Source organism: Haliotis rufescens, unplaced genomic scaffold (assembly GCF_023055435.1).
Source record: "Haliotis rufescens isolate VD_foot unplaced genomic scaffold, xgHalRufe1.0.p SCAF_9, whole genome shotgun sequence".
NCBI lineage: Eukaryota > Metazoa > Mollusca > Gastropoda > Lepetellida > Haliotidae > Haliotis > Haliotis rufescens.
This window is the reverse complement of record NW_025964383.1, coordinates 1,500,277-1,518,529: the sequence shown is the minus strand read 5'-3', so window position 1 is coordinate 1,518,529 and position 18,253 is coordinate 1,500,277. Positions and strand designations below refer to the sequence as shown.

At 38.3% G+C, this 18,253-nt stretch overlaps 1 protein-coding gene across 1 annotated transcript in view; it reads right to left on the bottom strand.

Annotated features, from left to right (window-relative positions):
• Nucleotides 1–18,253, bottom strand: part of LOC124110380 (protein unc-93 homolog A-like) — a 92,520-nt gene that overhangs the window by 59,464 nt on the left and 14,803 nt on the right. Inside the window, exon 2 of the mRNA XM_048390300.1 lies at nt 376–521. Coding sequence (XP_048246257.1) covers nt 376–521 — 146 coding nt within the window. The remainder of the gene's footprint in view (nt 1–375; nt 522–18,253) is intronic.

Genomic DNA, 18,253 nt, shown 5'->3' with positions numbered 1-18,253 from the left:
GTTCATAACACACTGATAACATGATCTGCTTATTTGAGTTGAAGTTAAGGTCATGCATTATATCTTTTTTAGAAAATAAGAATCAAACATGAAAAGGTAGAAATTGCGGCTACTCATCCCAATATCAGATGCCCAGAACACACAAAACATCAGTGTTGTGTTTGGAAACAATCAGGAATATCACAGCTGTCACACCAGTGACAGAAAGCATGAGCATTGACATTCACTATCACGGCACAATGTCCTGTAGTCAGTCAATACCTGTAAAGAAGCCTGTGAAGAACACATCTTAAATTCATGAATTACCCATACATTGTATATGTTTGGAGATCCCCTGTGTGCTCACATGGAATCTTAAGTGTCCCTTAGATGTACCTGGTATCCTGAAGACTCTGTGTCAATGCGTGCCCCGATCCTGTCCAGAAGAATGACGATCAGCAGGAATCCAATGAATCCAAGGACGATGTAGGAACACATCAACTTCCACAGCACCCCAGAAAACTTGCTGACACTGTCCTCCTCTGTAAAAACAGAAACAAAATCATCTTGTGTGAAAGGACTACATGGTCATTCATAGCATACGTAAAATAATCATCACTACAATTAAACAGGATCAGATCGTGTTCAGACAAACCAAACAGTAAAACATTGCTATGGCACAGGGATACCAGGGAGCTAGAGTGAAAGATAGATTTGCATATTTGTTAATATTTAGTATACTGATAGACATCGAGTGTGTTGAGTTCTAAATGCAGCCCACACCTCCCCATTCTTTTTATCAGCTGCTTTAGGCATGGTATCTCTCCCTTGTACCCAACACAGCTATTTGTACCTGATGAATCACAGCTGAACCAGCTGGCCTTATGGTGTGAGGATGAAAGGGGCTAATCACAACTCATTTTTCTGTATGCAGAGACCCCAAACTATCTTAAGTACAATTATGTTAAGAATACTTACAAGGGTTGATTGATAAGTTCTGTGCCTCACATAGAAGACAATTGTGTAATTCTGATATCTTTTGTTGTGGACATTACATGTCATGGAGGTATATCCACTAAAAACTAGAGTCACTTTAGCACACTGTTTCAGTGTGACAAGTCAGTAAAATAAGCCGGGGTCTGTGACCTTGGAGACTAGATCAGCTTGGGGACATGCAGTGATCAAGTACTTGCAGAAAAAGGGCTTAACACTAAAAGCAATAGATACAAATTGAGTACAGCACTACGGAAGGTGGCCCCTTCCTATGCCACTGTCAAGGGGTGGGCAGCAGGGTTAAGCATGGCTGGCCCTTGAAACTGATCCTGAGAATCCACAATATGGTGATGACTGACCGGTGAATGACTGAGCTTAATATTGCAATTTCAGTTGGCATTTCCTAGGTGTGAGTACGTTCCATTATCACAGAAACTTTTGGCAATGAAGAAAGTATGAACATGTTTGGTTCCAAAGCTTCTGACATCTGATTAAATATGCACCAGACACAACATGTCTTGTGATAATCCATCTCTGTTTGAAGCTGATTCAAAAAAGGTTCTTGCAACGATTTGTGAAATGGAAAAAAACCCTAGGTTCACCACTTGAATCCAAACAACGATCAAAACAGTGGATGCATTTGGCATCCCAGCCAAAGAAAGTAAAGACTGTCCCTTCAGCTGGATAGATAATGGCCTCTGTGCTCTGGGATGCTAAAGGTGTCATGATGGAGGACTATCTTCCAAAAGGCCATACAATAAACGGAACATATTATGCTCCACTTTCATGCAATAATGGGATGAAATTAAGGTTAGGCTTAAAAAATAATAATTCTTGGTTCTCAGGCACTGCAGTTTCATCACACAGTCCACCTCAGTCCACCTCATGTTTTGTTTTTATTTCCATTTAAAAAAAAAAATCCTTAAATATTTGGTGTCTTGAACACACGACCCTGGCAATGAAATGCTACAATACTGAAAAACAACACGATCCAATATAGCGTGCAGTTACTTCCTTTTACATGCGTACTGATGTACTTCGTATCTCGTGTTATATGTTATGGTCATGGCGGCAATTGTTGTGTGCTTGTTTTGACATTTGCAAATTTGGTCAATGAAAACATGAATTTTTTTATAAAACATCACTAGATATGATGATTTACAAGTTCAATGGTATTTGTGTACAGTATGGCAGACAATGATTCATATGCAGAGAATAAGATTACATGTGTATTCGTCTCATAAAATAAGCAGGAAATAGCGATCAGCTGTTTACACATTTTTTCCCTGATCTATTGGTGATTTAGTTTAAAAACACTTCATGTCATGGCCAATATTATAACTGAAAAGAAAATTGATAGGAAGACCAAAGACTTTGTATCTCTAACAACTAATGTTTGTTTCAAGGCAAGTTCACAGTGAGTTAATGTGATTTGCCGATCAGATCATATGCAAATTATGTGAACAAAACTGAATGAAATCTTGGAGAAAAGCAATATAATTGATAACAACTTAAGCCCAGATACACAATGAACACTTTTCTAACCAGAATATTGTAATAATAGGAGTACTTCAGTACGGATATGTTGACATGCTTCTTCAGGTGTTGTATGCAAGAATTATGCACATACTGGTAGTCCAAGGATTGTCAAATATTGTATTCCAATATTTTACAGATCAAGGAATACATTTATGTAGGGAGGTCCCTTTCCAGGTTGATTGTTCACAACTGTTTATTTGGTTACATACCTGTTTGAACTAAAAAAATAAAAACAAAAATAATGGTTGCCCGCCCCCACTATATTTTCAAAAGCCTTTGCCTGAAAACCAATTCTTTAATTTTTTTACCCTTAATGAAATGTATGAAGCTGAGAAAAGGTATGCTCTTGCATCAGGTGTGCTCTGCCACTGCACAAATCATTCATTGTTATGGCTACAATCCCCGATAGTGGGGCTTTGAACTCTTGATCTGGCTCAATCACTCTTCCATCTGTTGGTAAACATGAAGAAAGCTCTAGCCAGAACCCATGTCATAGCAGCAGGGAAACCTTCTTGGACCACCCAGAGAAGCACATCTATGGAACGAGGATAAAATACCTCCCACCTCATCGGCAAAAATGTATCAATGTGAAAGGAGATATAGTTCAGTCAAGTCCTTCTATGTGCGATTCAGTTGAGTCCTTCTATGTGAGGTTCAGTCAAGTCCTTCTATGTGAGGTTCAGCCAAGTCCTTTCTATGTGAGGTTCAGTCAAGTCCTTCTATGTGAGGTTCAGTCAAGTCCTTCTATGTGAGGTTCAGTCAAGTCCTTCTATGTGAGGTTCAGTCAAGTCCTTCTATGTGAGGTTCCTTCAAGTCCTTCTATGTGAGGTTCCTTCAAGTCCTTCTATGTGAGGTTCCATCAAGTCCTTCTACGTGAGGTTCCATCAAGTCCTTCTATGTGAGGTTCAGTCAAGTCCTTCTATGTGAGGTTCAGTCAAGTCCTTCTATGTGAGGTTCAGTCAAGTCCTTCTACTTGAGGTTCAGTCAAGTCCTTCTATGTGAGGTTCAGTCAAGTCCTTCTACTTGAGGTTCAGTCAAGTCCTTCTATGTGAGGTTCAGTCAAGTCCTTCTACGTGAGGTTCAGTCAAATCCTTCTACGTGAGGTTCAGTCAAGTCCTTCTACTTGAGGTTCAGTCAAGTCCTTCTATGTGAGGTTCAGTCAAGTCCTTCTACGTGAGGTTCAGTCAAGTCCTTCTATGTGAGGTTCAGTCAAGTCCTTCTATGTGAGGTTCAGTCAAGTCCTTCTACTTGAGGTTCAGTCAAGTCCTTCTATGTGAGGTTCAGTCAAGTCCCTCTACGTGAGGTTCAGTCAAGTCCTTCTATGTGAGGTTCAGTCAAGTCCTTCTATGTGAGGTTCAGTCAAGTCCTTCTACGTGAGGTTCAGTCAAGTCCTTCTACTTGAGGTTCAGTCAAGTCCTTCTATGTGAGGTTCAGTCAAGTCCTTCTACGTGAGGTTCAGTCAAGTCCTTCTATGTGAGGTTCAGTCAAGTCCTTTCTATGTGAGGTTCAGTCAAGTCCTTCAACGTGAGGTTCAGAACTTAATAATCATCACTTTTAACTTAAGTATATGTGCAGGTACTGCATGATTGGATTCTTCAGGATGAAACCCATGTAACACCACATCTAGTAAATTCAAACCTTGTAACATCAGATCTGGTACATTCAACCCCTGTAACATCACATCTGGTACATTCAACACCTGTAACATCACATCTAGTACATTCATCCCCTGTAATATCACATCTGGTACATTCAACCCCTGTAACATCACATCTAGTACATTCAACCCCTGTAACACCACATCTAGTAAATTCAAACCTTGTAACATCACATCTGGTACATTCAACCCCTGTAACATCACATCTGGTAAATTCATCCCCTGTTACATCACATCTGGTACATTCACCCCCTGTAACACCACATCTAGTACATTCAACACCTGTAACATCACATCTGGTACATTCATCCCCTGTAATATCACATCTGGTACATTCAACCCCTGTAACATAAAATCTGGTACATTCATCCCCTGTAATATCACATCTGGTACATTCATCCCCTGTAACATCACATCTGGTACATTCAACCCCTGTAACACCACATCTAGTACATTCAACCCCTGTAACATCACATCTAGTACATGCAACCCCTGTAACATCACATCTAGTACATTCACCCCCTGTTACATCACATCTGGTACATTCAAACCTTGTAACATCACATCTGGTACATTCAACCCCTGTAACATCACATCTGGTAAATTCAACCCCTTACATTACCACTACTACATTCATCCCCTGTAACACCACATCTAGTACATTCAACCCCTGTAACATCACATCTGGTACATTCACCCCCTGTTACATCACATCTGGTACATTCCACCCCTGTAATATCACCCCAGGAACATTCCACCGTGTAACATTACCCCAAGTACATCACTTCTCAGTACACCACTGGTATATTCAACCCCTGTAACATCACCACTGGTATATTCAACCCCTATAATATCACCCCAGAAACATTCCACTGTGTAACATCACCCGAAGTGAATCACTGCTCAGTACACCACTGGTATATTCAACCCCTGTAACATCACCACTGGTATATCATCCCCTATAATATCACCTCAGAAACATTCCACAGTGTAACATCACCCAAAGTGAATCACTGCTCAGTACACCACTGGTATATTCAACCCCTGTAACATCACCACTGGTATATTCATCCCCTATAATATCACCTCAGAAACATTCCACCGTGTAACATCACCCCATGTACATCACTGCTCAGTACACCACTGGTATATTCAACCCCTGTAACATCACCAGTGGTATATTCATATCCATTTTACCTGATGATAAGTATTACTTGCTTAATTATAATTATATGAAATGATGTATAAATATTGCACCATGATAAGTCATAAAAGCACTTGATGTGGATCTAATTATTATAGGAAAACTTAGTATAAATGTTATATCATGATAGTATATTCAACCCCTATAATATCACCTCAGAAACATTCCACCATGTAACATCACCCCATGTACATCACTGCTCAGTACACCACTGATATATTCAACCCCTGTAACATCACCAGTGGTATATTCAACCCCTATAATATCACCTCAGAAACATTCCACCGTGTAACATCACCCCAAGTGAATCACTGCTCAGTGGGATCCCTATAAAACAGTTCTCTGTATGATAAACTGATATGAAAATATGTTATAATATGTAGAATTTGTGAAGCCTTCACTCATCAGATTTAATTGAAGTATTTATAATGTACAGAATAGATACATCACCACTGCTTCACATGTTCATAAAGTCTAACACTTTTATAAATTTTTGTAATTCCCCCCAGTTGTGTTGGTTATTCTTAAACCAGTCTCTTCATATCGATGTGTATGAAGTGAAAACCAGTAGTTTTTTCAAAGGTCAAATGTCAAGACATCAACCTGCATAGATATATATTTCCTGCTACTCTGTATCCACAAGACAATGCAAGCAAGATGTTACAAGACACACCAGTTTTACATGTTGATAACCTGATGATGAATTTAACAAAGCAGGTTATATACCTCAGGAAAATTCTCCTTGAAAAACCATATTATTCAACATTGAAAAAAAACTTTGTGGGTGTTGCTATGAGTTTACAAGATATGAATTTTAGCCTCTATGCATCGAGGGAAGAGTGAGTGAGTGAGTGAGTGAGTGAGTGAAAATTGCTTAATGCAGTACAACAATATTATAAATACGATGAATACACAATGCCATTTAGAAAGTGGTCAAATGTAACAAATGTTCTATTTGGGATAACACTTTCTTAGTAAAGTACAGGTTCTTGTACTTTTTTTGGTTGAGTCATTATCGGTAGTCTAGATCACGTACTTTGAGTACCCCCCTGACAAGTGTAAATTGGCACGGCTCCCATGGCCGAAAGCTATGAATACACAATGCCAACCCAAAAAAGTACAAGAATCTGTACTTTACTAAGAAAGTGTTATCCCAAATATAACATTTGTTGCAACAATATTATAGCTCTATGTCCAAGTAACCTGAAATCACCTCCATGGTTGAGTGAGTGAATATTGCTTAATGTCGCATCCCTACTGGTACTGAATAGTATATGGTTCTACTAGCTTTACTTGTGAAGACAAACAAACCCTCAGATACACAGATACCAGACATAATGAATTGTAGCATTGCTTATTAAACACACATTATACTTCCTGATCTCAGACGTCCTAGCCAAGTTGCCCGAAGGAATCTTGAATACTGGTACAGATGTGTGCAGACTAAGATTGTGCCCAGGAGGGAGGCAGACAGCTTCCTCCCATTGGTAGTCCAGGCACCTCTTAACCTTCTCCCTTCCTTCCATGGACATGACAACTACGCAGCAGACTTCAATGGCATCTGTTACTGCTGTCATACACCTGTTTTTTCATGTTACAGACAAACAGTTTCTCTGTATTGGGAATAGTCAGCCTACTTGGAGTGATTGTATGACATGCACAAACAGCCCACAGTGGAAGTCCTCAATATCATGCAATGTATTTCTGGTGGTTGTCCCTTGTGGAACTGTTATTTCCAACAAGGGTAATTATTCTGAAGGAATCTACCTGATACCTGGGACACATTTGTAGGTGCTTGAGACTGGAACGTAACACAGTGTACCTATGCCTTGCCACATCTTGTACATGAATCTCTTTGAACAACTCAGCATCTTATTGCCATGGTAAAATCAAAATAGCACAAATTCCATCTCGTTTAACAGAAAGAAGGTAGCAATATCATCCTATGATCTGAATGTATATCTTGAATGTCACATACCCGTAGTGCCATCTCAGAGACACCTTGCATTATTAACAGAAAGGAAAGAAGAATTTTTCATTTATCTTTGGACGGTGGTACGTAGGAAGTCATTTGTTTATCTCAATATCTGTGTTGGCCTGAATTCTTGAACATGTTAACATGACAGGCAAGAACTCAGCTATTCATGTACAAGGCAGTATGAAATTTTGATAATTGATATTTAAGGTCTAAAATTTGGTAAAAAAAATATTTTGTGATGATAACAATTCTTGTTTTAAAAACTCATATATGTAAAATGTAGAAAAGTGGTCATTAGCAATTTGCAGTAAGTGAATATTGTTTTACACCGTGTTTTGCAATATTCCAGCAATATCATGACAGGTGACACCAGAAATGGGCTTCACACATTGTACCTATGTGGGGAATCAAAATGTTGGAAATCTTTGGCGTGACGAGCGAACGCTTAACCACTGTGCAACCCTACTGCCCGAGCAATTTGCAGAGGACTATTGGTTTGACTTTGTGTGAAAATTCCCCAATCAATCTTCACAGGATGGTTATGTAATGGTTTGGCAGTGTACATAGACAAGAGGTACTAAAGCACATACTGGTACGATTAAATGAAGGATTTATCAGGGGTAGAATTTTTTTCACATTTGCAGAACATTTGTAATGTCAACAACATTTTTATCTACGTGCTAAAAGCATGAAAAAAACATGACCATACCAAGACTTCCTTCCCTCACCACTTAACCAGGATAAAGATGCAGTGACCTTTAAAATATATTTTGCAAACATAGTCTTCCATATCTTACATGTGTATTCTAAGGGAGATCTGGAGATTGGAGATATGGGGACACCACCTTCAGAATGTTTAGCTACTTTACAAACCTTTATTCCATCACCAACCTTTATATTTTTTGTCTAACTAAAAGATAGAATAAAATACTTGAAAAAAGCCAATATTATGACCATATGTTATGTTCCAGGACCCATTTTCACAAAGCAATTAATATATCTTCAAACCCATGTTATTGTGTAGAGGTCGGGATAATCAAATGGTCATGATTGCTTTGTGCAAGAGGGCCCTTTTTATTAAATTGAATGTTTTGTCCCCGGTTTACCTCTTGTTGCACAGACCTCAGATCAGGCAACAAGAAGACGTAACTAGAACTATTCCACATTCCACAGATCTGCATTATAATGAATTATGTTGTAATATTTCTACTTAAACAACATTCTGTAGCCAGAGTCACAGAGGGACCATTCCACAGATCTGCATTATAATGAATTATGTTGTAATATTTCTACTTAAACAACATTCTTTAGCCAGAGTCACAGAGGGACCATTCCACAGATCTGCATTATAATGAATTATGTTGTAATATTTCTACTTAAACAACATTCTGTAGCCAGAGTCACAGAGGGACCATTCCACAGATCTGCATTATAATGAATTATGTTGTAATATTTCTACTTAAACAACATTCTGTAGCCAGAGTCACAGAGGGACCATTCCACAGATCTGCATTATAATGAATTATGTTGTAATATTTCTACTTAAACAACATTCTGTAGCCAGAGTCACAGAGGGACCATTCCACAGATCTGCATTATAATGAATTATGTTGTAATATTTCTACTTAAACAACATTCTGTAGCCAGAGTCACAGAGGGACCATTCCACAGATCTGCATTATAATGAATTATGTTGTAATATTTCTACTTAAACAACATTCTGTAGCCAGAGTCACAGAGGGACCATTCCTCAGATCCGTTTTGGCTTTGCATATTTCCCATAATCCCCTACTTTGGATATGGCTCAGTTCTGAAACACCAGACATAAATTAGAATTGAATGTTTTTCTTCTTGCTTCCAGCATTGTGTAAAGTAATCTTCTCCTATGATGAAGTGACATACAATAGGTAGGAATGTGCAGAAACAGAGGAGACACCGTGAGTGTCAGATGGAATGCTGCAGCCCACGTGTAGGACACAATAGCCTCATAATGGCCTATTGATCTGCGATGGGAGAGACGCCATTGTGTGGAATAATAGAGATGAACAATAGCAGTGATAGCAACTCACATCTCCCTGTTATTCCATAATTAGATTTAAAGGCATACAACACTAAACTGCACTCTCCAATTTCCATGTTGTCTGAGCTTGGGGTATTTCATGAAACTTGTAACATGATTACATATGGTGCTATGAAAATATGCTACACTTAAAACTGTTTTCTGTAGTCATTTGTAGAAAATGGAAATGAGCAAGACAAACAGAATGTAGTGTTTCTGTGTCTGGGACATAGGGAGAGCATGGTGACTGTAATGGAATTATACAGGCAATTTGGAAAACATGGGGAATTCAGTACAAACCACTATAGAAATATGATGGCTGCCTCACCATCTCCACCTGGGCGGGAAACATAATGTCAGAATGATGCCTAGGCTGATTATATTGCATGGACATAAAGTAGATCCCCGCCACAGTATCAACTTTCCTACACTTCTAACACTCCAAAACCAAATAACTAAATACTTTTCGGGTCTAATAGATTTTCACACTTAACAGACAATGTTTCCCAGGATACGCAAGTTTTTTATATATTTTTATCCCAATGATCTGATAATAAAAATGAAAACATTGCTGTATGTTGTGTGAACCTTGACATTGCAACAATGGCACAATCCTCAAACAACATTGTGATCAACATTTCTTTGGGTAGAGCTAAAATGACAATTCAACCAGATTCTAATTGCTCCATCAATGCTTTCAAACCTCTTTAATGTGTCAAGGCTTGATATAAGGAACTTGATTTAACTTGCACCAGGTGCATGTTGACATGAAAAACAAGTTGCACAAAGACAACCAGGTTGCACCCTGGTCCTATAAATCTATCCAAGTTAACACATAGGCTGGTCTGCTCCCAGTGTCACATAAACAACTAATGCATTGCTTTCAAATGTAATAGAAATGTGCACATAATCTTGAAGTACCCACAGTTTGATAAAGTCAAGCCTAAGAAAGCATGACAAATAACATATAATTAGTGATGTAGTGTGGTAAATATTGAGTGTGTTCAAAGATTGATTTTGTGTGGGCAATTAAGGGTTAGATGGACATAAATATGCCAAATTTTTACATGCACTTGGTGAATGTAGACATAAATATTAGGTTGCATTTTTCAATAACAGGTTAAGCACTTGTTCATGTTTTATATAGCTAAATCGAGCCTTGATATCTCTGATTAAAACAGCTGATAAACAGACATAAACAGACATGTCATTGTGAATGATAACCACTTAGTGATGGACACACAGCTTTCTATGTAGCTAAGTTCAGCATAAACAATATTTCAAGTTTATTTCTACTCCAAAATTTAAAAGCAACTATCCACAAAAATGAATTCTGAACAGAGGAGCAGTGGTGGTGTCCTACTTGTCATGATACAGTGGTGGTGTCCTACTTGTCATGATACAGTGGCATGTGTCCTACTTGTCATGATACAGTGGCATGTGTCCTACTTGTCATGATACAGTGGCATGTGTCCTACTTGTCATGATACAATGGCATGTGTCCTACTTGTCATGATACAGTGGCATGTGTCCTACTTGTCATGATACAGTGGTGGTGTCCTACTTGTCATGATACAGTGGCATGTGTCCTACTTGTCATGATACAGTGGTGGTGTCCTACTTGTCATGATACAGTGGCATGTGTCCTACTTGTCATGATACAGTGGCATGTGTCCTACTTGTCATGATACAGCGGCATGTGTCCTACTTGTCATGATACAGTGGTGGTGTCCTACTTGTCATGATACAGTGGCATGTGTCCTACTTGTCATGATACAGTGGTGGTGTCCTACTTGTCATGATACAGTGGTGGTGTCCTACTTGTCATGATACAGTGGCATGTGTCCTACTTGTCATGATACAGTGGCATGTGTCCTACTTGTCATGATACAGTGGCATGTGTCCTACTTGTCATGATACAGCAGCATGTGTCCTACATGTCATGATACAGTGGCATGTGTCCTACTTGTCATGATACAGTGGCATGTGTCCTACTTGTCATGATACAGTGGCATGTGTCCTACTTGTCATGATACAGTGGTGGTGTCCTACTTGTCATGATACAGTGGCATGTGTCCTACTTGTTATGATACAGTGGCATGTGTCCTACTTGTCATGATACAGTGGCATGTGTCCTACTTGTCATGATACAATGGCATGTGTCCTACTTGTCATGATACAGTGGCATGTGTCCTACTTGTCATGATACAGTGGTGGTGTCCTACTTGTCATGATACAGTGGCATGTGTCCTACTTGTCATGATACAGTGGCATGTGTCCTACTTGTCATGATACAGTGGTGGTGTCCTACTTGTCATGATACAATGGCATGTGTCCTACTTGTCATGATACAGTGGCATGTGTCCTACTTGTCATGATACAGTGGCATGTGTCCTACTTGTCATGATACATTGGCATGTGTCCTACTTGTCATGATACAATGGCATGTGTCCTACTTGTCATGATACAGTGGCATGTGTCCTACTTGTCATGATACATTGGCATGTGTCCTACTTGTCATGATACAGTGGCATGTGTCCTACTTGTCATGATACAGTGGCATGTGTCCTACTTGTCATGATACAGTGGCATGTGTCCTACTTGTCATGATACAGTGGCATGTGTCCTACTTGTCATGATACAGTGGTGGTGTCCTACTTGTCATGATACAATGGCATGTGTCCTACTTGTCATGATACAGTGGTGGTGTCCTACTTGTCATGATACAGTGGCATGTGTCCTACTTGTCATGATACATTGGCATGTGTCCTACTTGTCATGATACAATGGCATGTGTCCTACTTGTCATGATACAGTGGCATGTGTCCTACTTGTCATGATACAGTGGCATGTGTCCTACTTGTCATGATACAGTGGCATGTGTCCTACTTGTCATGATACAGTGGCATGTGTCCTACTTGTCATGATACATTGGCATGTGTCCTACTTGTCATGATACAGTGGCATGTGTCCTACTTGTCATGATACAGTGGCATGTGTCCTACTTGTCATGATACAGTGGCATGTGTCCTACTTGTCATGATACATTGGCATGTGTCCTACTTGTCATGATACATTGGCATGTGTCCTACTTGTCATGATAAAGTGGCATGTCCACCTCAAAAAAGCTGTTTATCAGACCCAACGTTCCTCAACAACTTATACATGTAGCTGAACTTGTCGTACATGTTCCAAATATATCAATTCATGCATAAACAAAATAGTGAAAATATATTTTGCTGCAGTGAAGTCACATTTAACTAGTGGTTCTCATGGCCTTGGGTAATACCCTGGATACTTGGTATTATGGAAATCTGCTACTCACAGACAATTATCAAAATACTGAATCTGATCTGATTATTTACAAAATGGTTCAATTCATTCACTACCTGTAAAAGGTCTTAAGAGAAGAAGTTGAAAAGAATGTATGTATACAATGTCTGAAGTTATGTGCAAACAATGATGCCTTGAACAAATCTAACATCATTCATACGAAATATCATTCAGAGTTGTAACTGTCTTGATTGTTGTTTTTGAGCAAAGCGTAACATTTGCTGTATTCTATTTTCAGAACCTAGTGAATTTTCAATTTTGACGCCTGGAACGCATCCCCTTGTGGCCAGAACACCAACAAAAAGCTTTTACTCAATCCATCAAATGGCTCTAGAGAAGATGTCAAAATTTGTGTTTTTGCAACATGATCAACAACTGCAGAAGTAGATTGCAGCTTGTGATGCCTAGGACATGTTGAACAAACCTGAAACGAACTATGGTCATTATCCTAAATTATCATTAGCTTTCTTGGCCTTGAGGTTTCTGCAAGGTTTCCACATTTTCTAAAATAGTTTATTTTCAAAAGAATAAATCTGATATGTATTTATATCTAACTGACAGGCACCTTCCAGTGTTTGGGATTGAACAAGTTCACAAATCGATAACAAACTTCTAGTTTATTCTTGCCCTGCTTGTTTGTCTGGTGTTCAAAGCTGCAAAATTCCAGCTATAAATAATCGAATCTGTAAATAATCGAGTCTGGGCCATACAAGCCAGTGATTGTTCTCTAATGAACAAAGCCACATGGCCCTTTGGGATCATCTTCCTGAGGTAAGGGACTTAACTGACAGTAAAAGTCTAGTTTCCACCCTTGATGAACAAGGCTGCAATTCTGGAGTCATGTTTCGGCTGGACTAATGAGTCTATGCATAGTCCAATCAAAATTGCGTAATGAAATTGACAGCCTGTTCATAAAACTACCATGCAGATTTGGGTTGATTGCAAAATTTGCAGAGCATGTGTAACGTCAACTGGGCGTCGACAGATATTTTCCAAAAGTTTTCTTGTTTTTAATAAAGTTGCTCAAGTGATTAGATGCACTTTGCGAGATAAGAACTCTTTCCTTACAAAATAGATCTTTACCATCAATCAGATTAGATGCCGCCATTTTGAATGAAGCAAATGCATGTGATATGAGAGGTGACATCTGATTGGTCAATAGAACAATTGGACATAACTTGTAATAGCCACTGGTGGCGCTATGATCGAGCCCAGAAATTCCAGCCAAAATCGGCAAGGGTGGGACTCGACTTTCCCAAAGATTAAACTTAAGTCAACTTGAGTGTATGCAGACCTTCTGCCTTATAGCATGTGAGGAAGTATAATGTTAACAGCTACAAAGAGTACGGGAACTCTATTCCGTTATCAGATCGAAATTCTACGATTTCTTGTTTTAAAAATTCGCTACAAAAGCACAACCCCACGTCACCTGCGTACTTCGCTTATGGAAAAAGAAAATATAATATCTTACACACAAAACTGAGATACATGTGCAGTCAGTTGAATTATGATTTATATAGAATTGGTATCAAAGATCACCCAAACTGTACATGTTCGAATACATGTGAAAATGCATATCATTATTTCATGGAATGTCCATTGTTTAGTCATCAGCGTGAAATTATGTAAAACAGCCTTAAAAATATTGTTCATAACATACCTATTGATGTACACTTACTGTTACACGGCAATGCAGATCACGTTGTTACAGAAAATGAAGCTATATTTAAGGCAGTACAACATTATATATGTACAACTAAAAGATTCGTGTAAAGAACTGTTCATTCAACAATGTCTCTCTCTCTCTCTCTCATCTATAGTGTTTTATGTTTTATGCATATATATTGAATTTGAAATTGTGAATATTTTGTAAATACCAGGGAGAGGGCATTCTAAGTTGGAAGAACTTGTCCCCCAATCCCGTTCACTCCTTGTGAATAAATATGTTTAAATCACAAAGAGTACGGGAAGGTGTGCAACCCATGGACCACAGCTGGTGGCCATTTTGAAATGAAATAAGCTTGATTGAAATTTGGTTCGAATGAGCCGAAAGGCATATTCTGTATAATTAACAATGATTAAAAATGAGTTGATCAATATAAACTAAGAATAACAATCAGTTACAACCCCAATTACTTTTGCCTGAATTGTACTGTTATTGAATAAATATTGTAATAAAATCAAAATAATTTGTAGCTGTTGAAGATACATTGTATACACAAACACACTGCTTTCATTAGGTTGATGCCTTGGGTCTAGAACATGTTTTTATGATGAAATCTAAATTTATCCTAATTTATGAAGCTGTCCATGAGATCAAATTGCATTAATAAAGAGCACATTTCATCAACAGAAAATGCTAAATCACTCCTAACAACAACACAAAAAATGGTAATGTAACACTGTTTAGAATAACTGGGCCTGAGAGAAGGTATTCATTGACAATCAATGTTATATGACAGCGAGGAAGCCTTGTACCAACCTAAAGGGCCAGTAATTGCTGATGGCTGGGAAACAACTGAGAGTATTCATTTCCCCTTTATACACTGAAACCTGAGAGAGCAGCCAGAAAATGTCAGTCCCTGGGTAGCTGGTCAGAACAGCATCATGTTACACCTGAACCAGAAACCTACCATCAACAGCACAGTTCAATAAAACAAGTACAGGAAGTTACACATGTTCCTAATTCTACCTGGAATAGTACATGTTCTAATGGGGATTTGTTCTCTGGCCATTCGTCAGTGCCATCTTCCTGTAGCTGTGGTGTGACTGAAACCTAGACCCTCACATTACCATATTGGTTACTTGACGCTGTTGCTTGGGGATTTACTCATAAAGGTTTCACTTTCAAACCCAGATTCTCATTCTTGTCATATCACAGGGACTGCAATTTGGTTGATTCTGTCCTGGAGACTGAAGCCAGTAGCTTCCGAGTTGCTGTATGCTCAAATTACAGTACAAGTGTTTTTTTCCTTCATGCATTATTTCAAAGAGTCAGCTTCGTTCCAGGGATCAACAGTAAAAACATTTGTGAGCAGCCAATATGGCTGCTGGGTTATGTTGTCAGGAGCCACACAGAGATGTAAACAGCCAATCCCAAGTCAAAGAACTCAATTCTGTTACAGTTTGTCTTCTAAATTCTTTCATATTTTTCTAAAATATCAGAAAACATGAATTTCATGTTTCTACAGTGACAGTCCCCTCTGTTGTAAGATCAATTTTGGTAGATTTCATTTGCTTCATTCCCTTCAGTGAAGATTTCTGACAAGGGTGATAAATATCAACCTCATGCAACCTGTATGTAAATAGCTGATTAATAGTGATAGACTATTGGGAAAATATCCTGCATATGTTTCCTAAAGGTCACATGTCAAATTTTAGCTCACCTTACTGAAAGTCAAGTGAGCGTGTGATATGGCTGTCTGTCTGATTTGCGTTGAACAAACTCACCTTAGAAACCACTGGACCAATGAAGCTAAAACTTCACATGCCTTTTCCCTGGCTTTCATATATTGTTTCATGTTGAAAAAGCTATTTATTGCCATCACTCATAACACTCTTCAGTCTTCACCATCACCATAGTTTCTTTTGGCAATATTTTAAATTTTGACCTTGATTTGATCTTTACACTTTGACCATACTGCCAACTTCACAGGGCAATTACTCTGCCGTATCATTTAAAATTGTAAACAAAATGAAATTTGGTGTATATGTAGTTAGTAGTGTAGCTGAACACATGTTCTAAATTTCACAATTTTACCATGCCTCTTCTTTCAAAAAAATTCTCCTCAAACTGTAAATATCATCTCCTTAGAAACCGGACCAATGCACCTGAAATATCCCACACTTGCTCCCAACAATGAGGATACCCTGTCTGTTCAAGAGGTTCGAATACGATTTTCAATATGGCTTCCATATTGAAAGTCTATTCATGGCCATTACTCAGCCATTTTGTGATGGAACTTAGTATTTGTTTACTTTCAACATATATGTTTTGTTTTTTGCACTATTATAAGTTTTGACCTTATTTTTGACCAAGCTTTTCAATTCTCTTAGATAGTGTCTGTCCTTGACTACACATCCATGTGAGCTACAATGCCCTGGCACTATTGTCATTATTGTCATTATTGACAGGAAATTTCAAAAGACAATGATTGACTGGAGCACCTATGCCACTGAATCACAGATCGGTGTTTAGCCCAGTTGCATTAGTTTGTTGGTTTACTCCATACTTGACACTGCCAGATTTCACAAACTATTTTACGAATGTGGCTTTTACGGAAGGAATGATTTACCTTACAGGGCTCCAGATCATCTTTTGAGACACTGTGTATAAACTCACAAGTTCTCATTCAAATTGGGTATTGACAGTTTACTTTGGTTATTTCAATATAATTTTACAACAATGGGTATTTTTACACAAATAAGCAGACATGTTGTAAAGATAATCTGGCTTAAAATGCTGTTTGTCAGGTGACATAATTTGTTACTGTTTGTGTGCTGATTACATGTGTAACATGTCGCATAAACTGACATCAGTGAGGTACATCTCTAATTAACAATACATGAGACATATCACTTGTTGCGTGCATCATTCACTGCAGTAGAGTTCATGTGTGTGTGGTGCCTGCATACGGTCAGTAAACAAAGATCTGTACACAAATACAGGTACAGAAGTTGAAAAGACACATTGGGTCATTACACAGTGTTTGTATACTATTGGGATTTTGATTTTTTTGTGTGTATTTGTACAAAGCAAGTAAAGAATTAATTGGTTAATGTTGATTTACTTTGCATATTTTATGCAAATACACAGCTGAACTGGACCTCAGTCACAGCAGAACCCACAGAGTTGAACCTCAAGCATCCTTGTCACATTCCTAGATTGACAGGTGCTGCCTACAGGGATTGGCACTGGATAATGCTTGATAAAGGTCAATAACATGCAAACCTAACAAACCAAGCAAATTACATTATTTTTCTTTTGGCATGGCAACAAAGGGTTATCAGGTCATAGTGCATTCAAATGAGTTTGGAGATCACTGTCGAAAGAGACCACCCAATCAGCACACATATTTTCTAGGGGTCGGAGTTGAAAGGTCAAATTTCAAGATTTCTTGAATTCAAATGAAATAGCTCCCATCTGTACTGGTATTTTATTAGTTTGGACATTGCAGTGTGACTTGTTCAGGTAGGGTTGTTGTGTAGTGACAGGTAATTTTTTTATTTCAGTGTGTTGGTTATCTATAGATCTGTATCTATCATGAGGAGCAAAAGACGAAATTGAGAAGTCGTCAAAACAGTAAGGAATCAATGGATAAATCTGAACTGACATCCATGAACCTCGACAAAACTGCTCAAACAAATATTACACTATATGTATATGGTATCTGTTCACTATTTTGAGGTAAAGTCAATTACAAATATTTCAACATTTATTCAGTGATTCAGTGTAAACAATAATATTTCATAAGAATAATTTGACAGTATACACAACGAAGACACAGAATC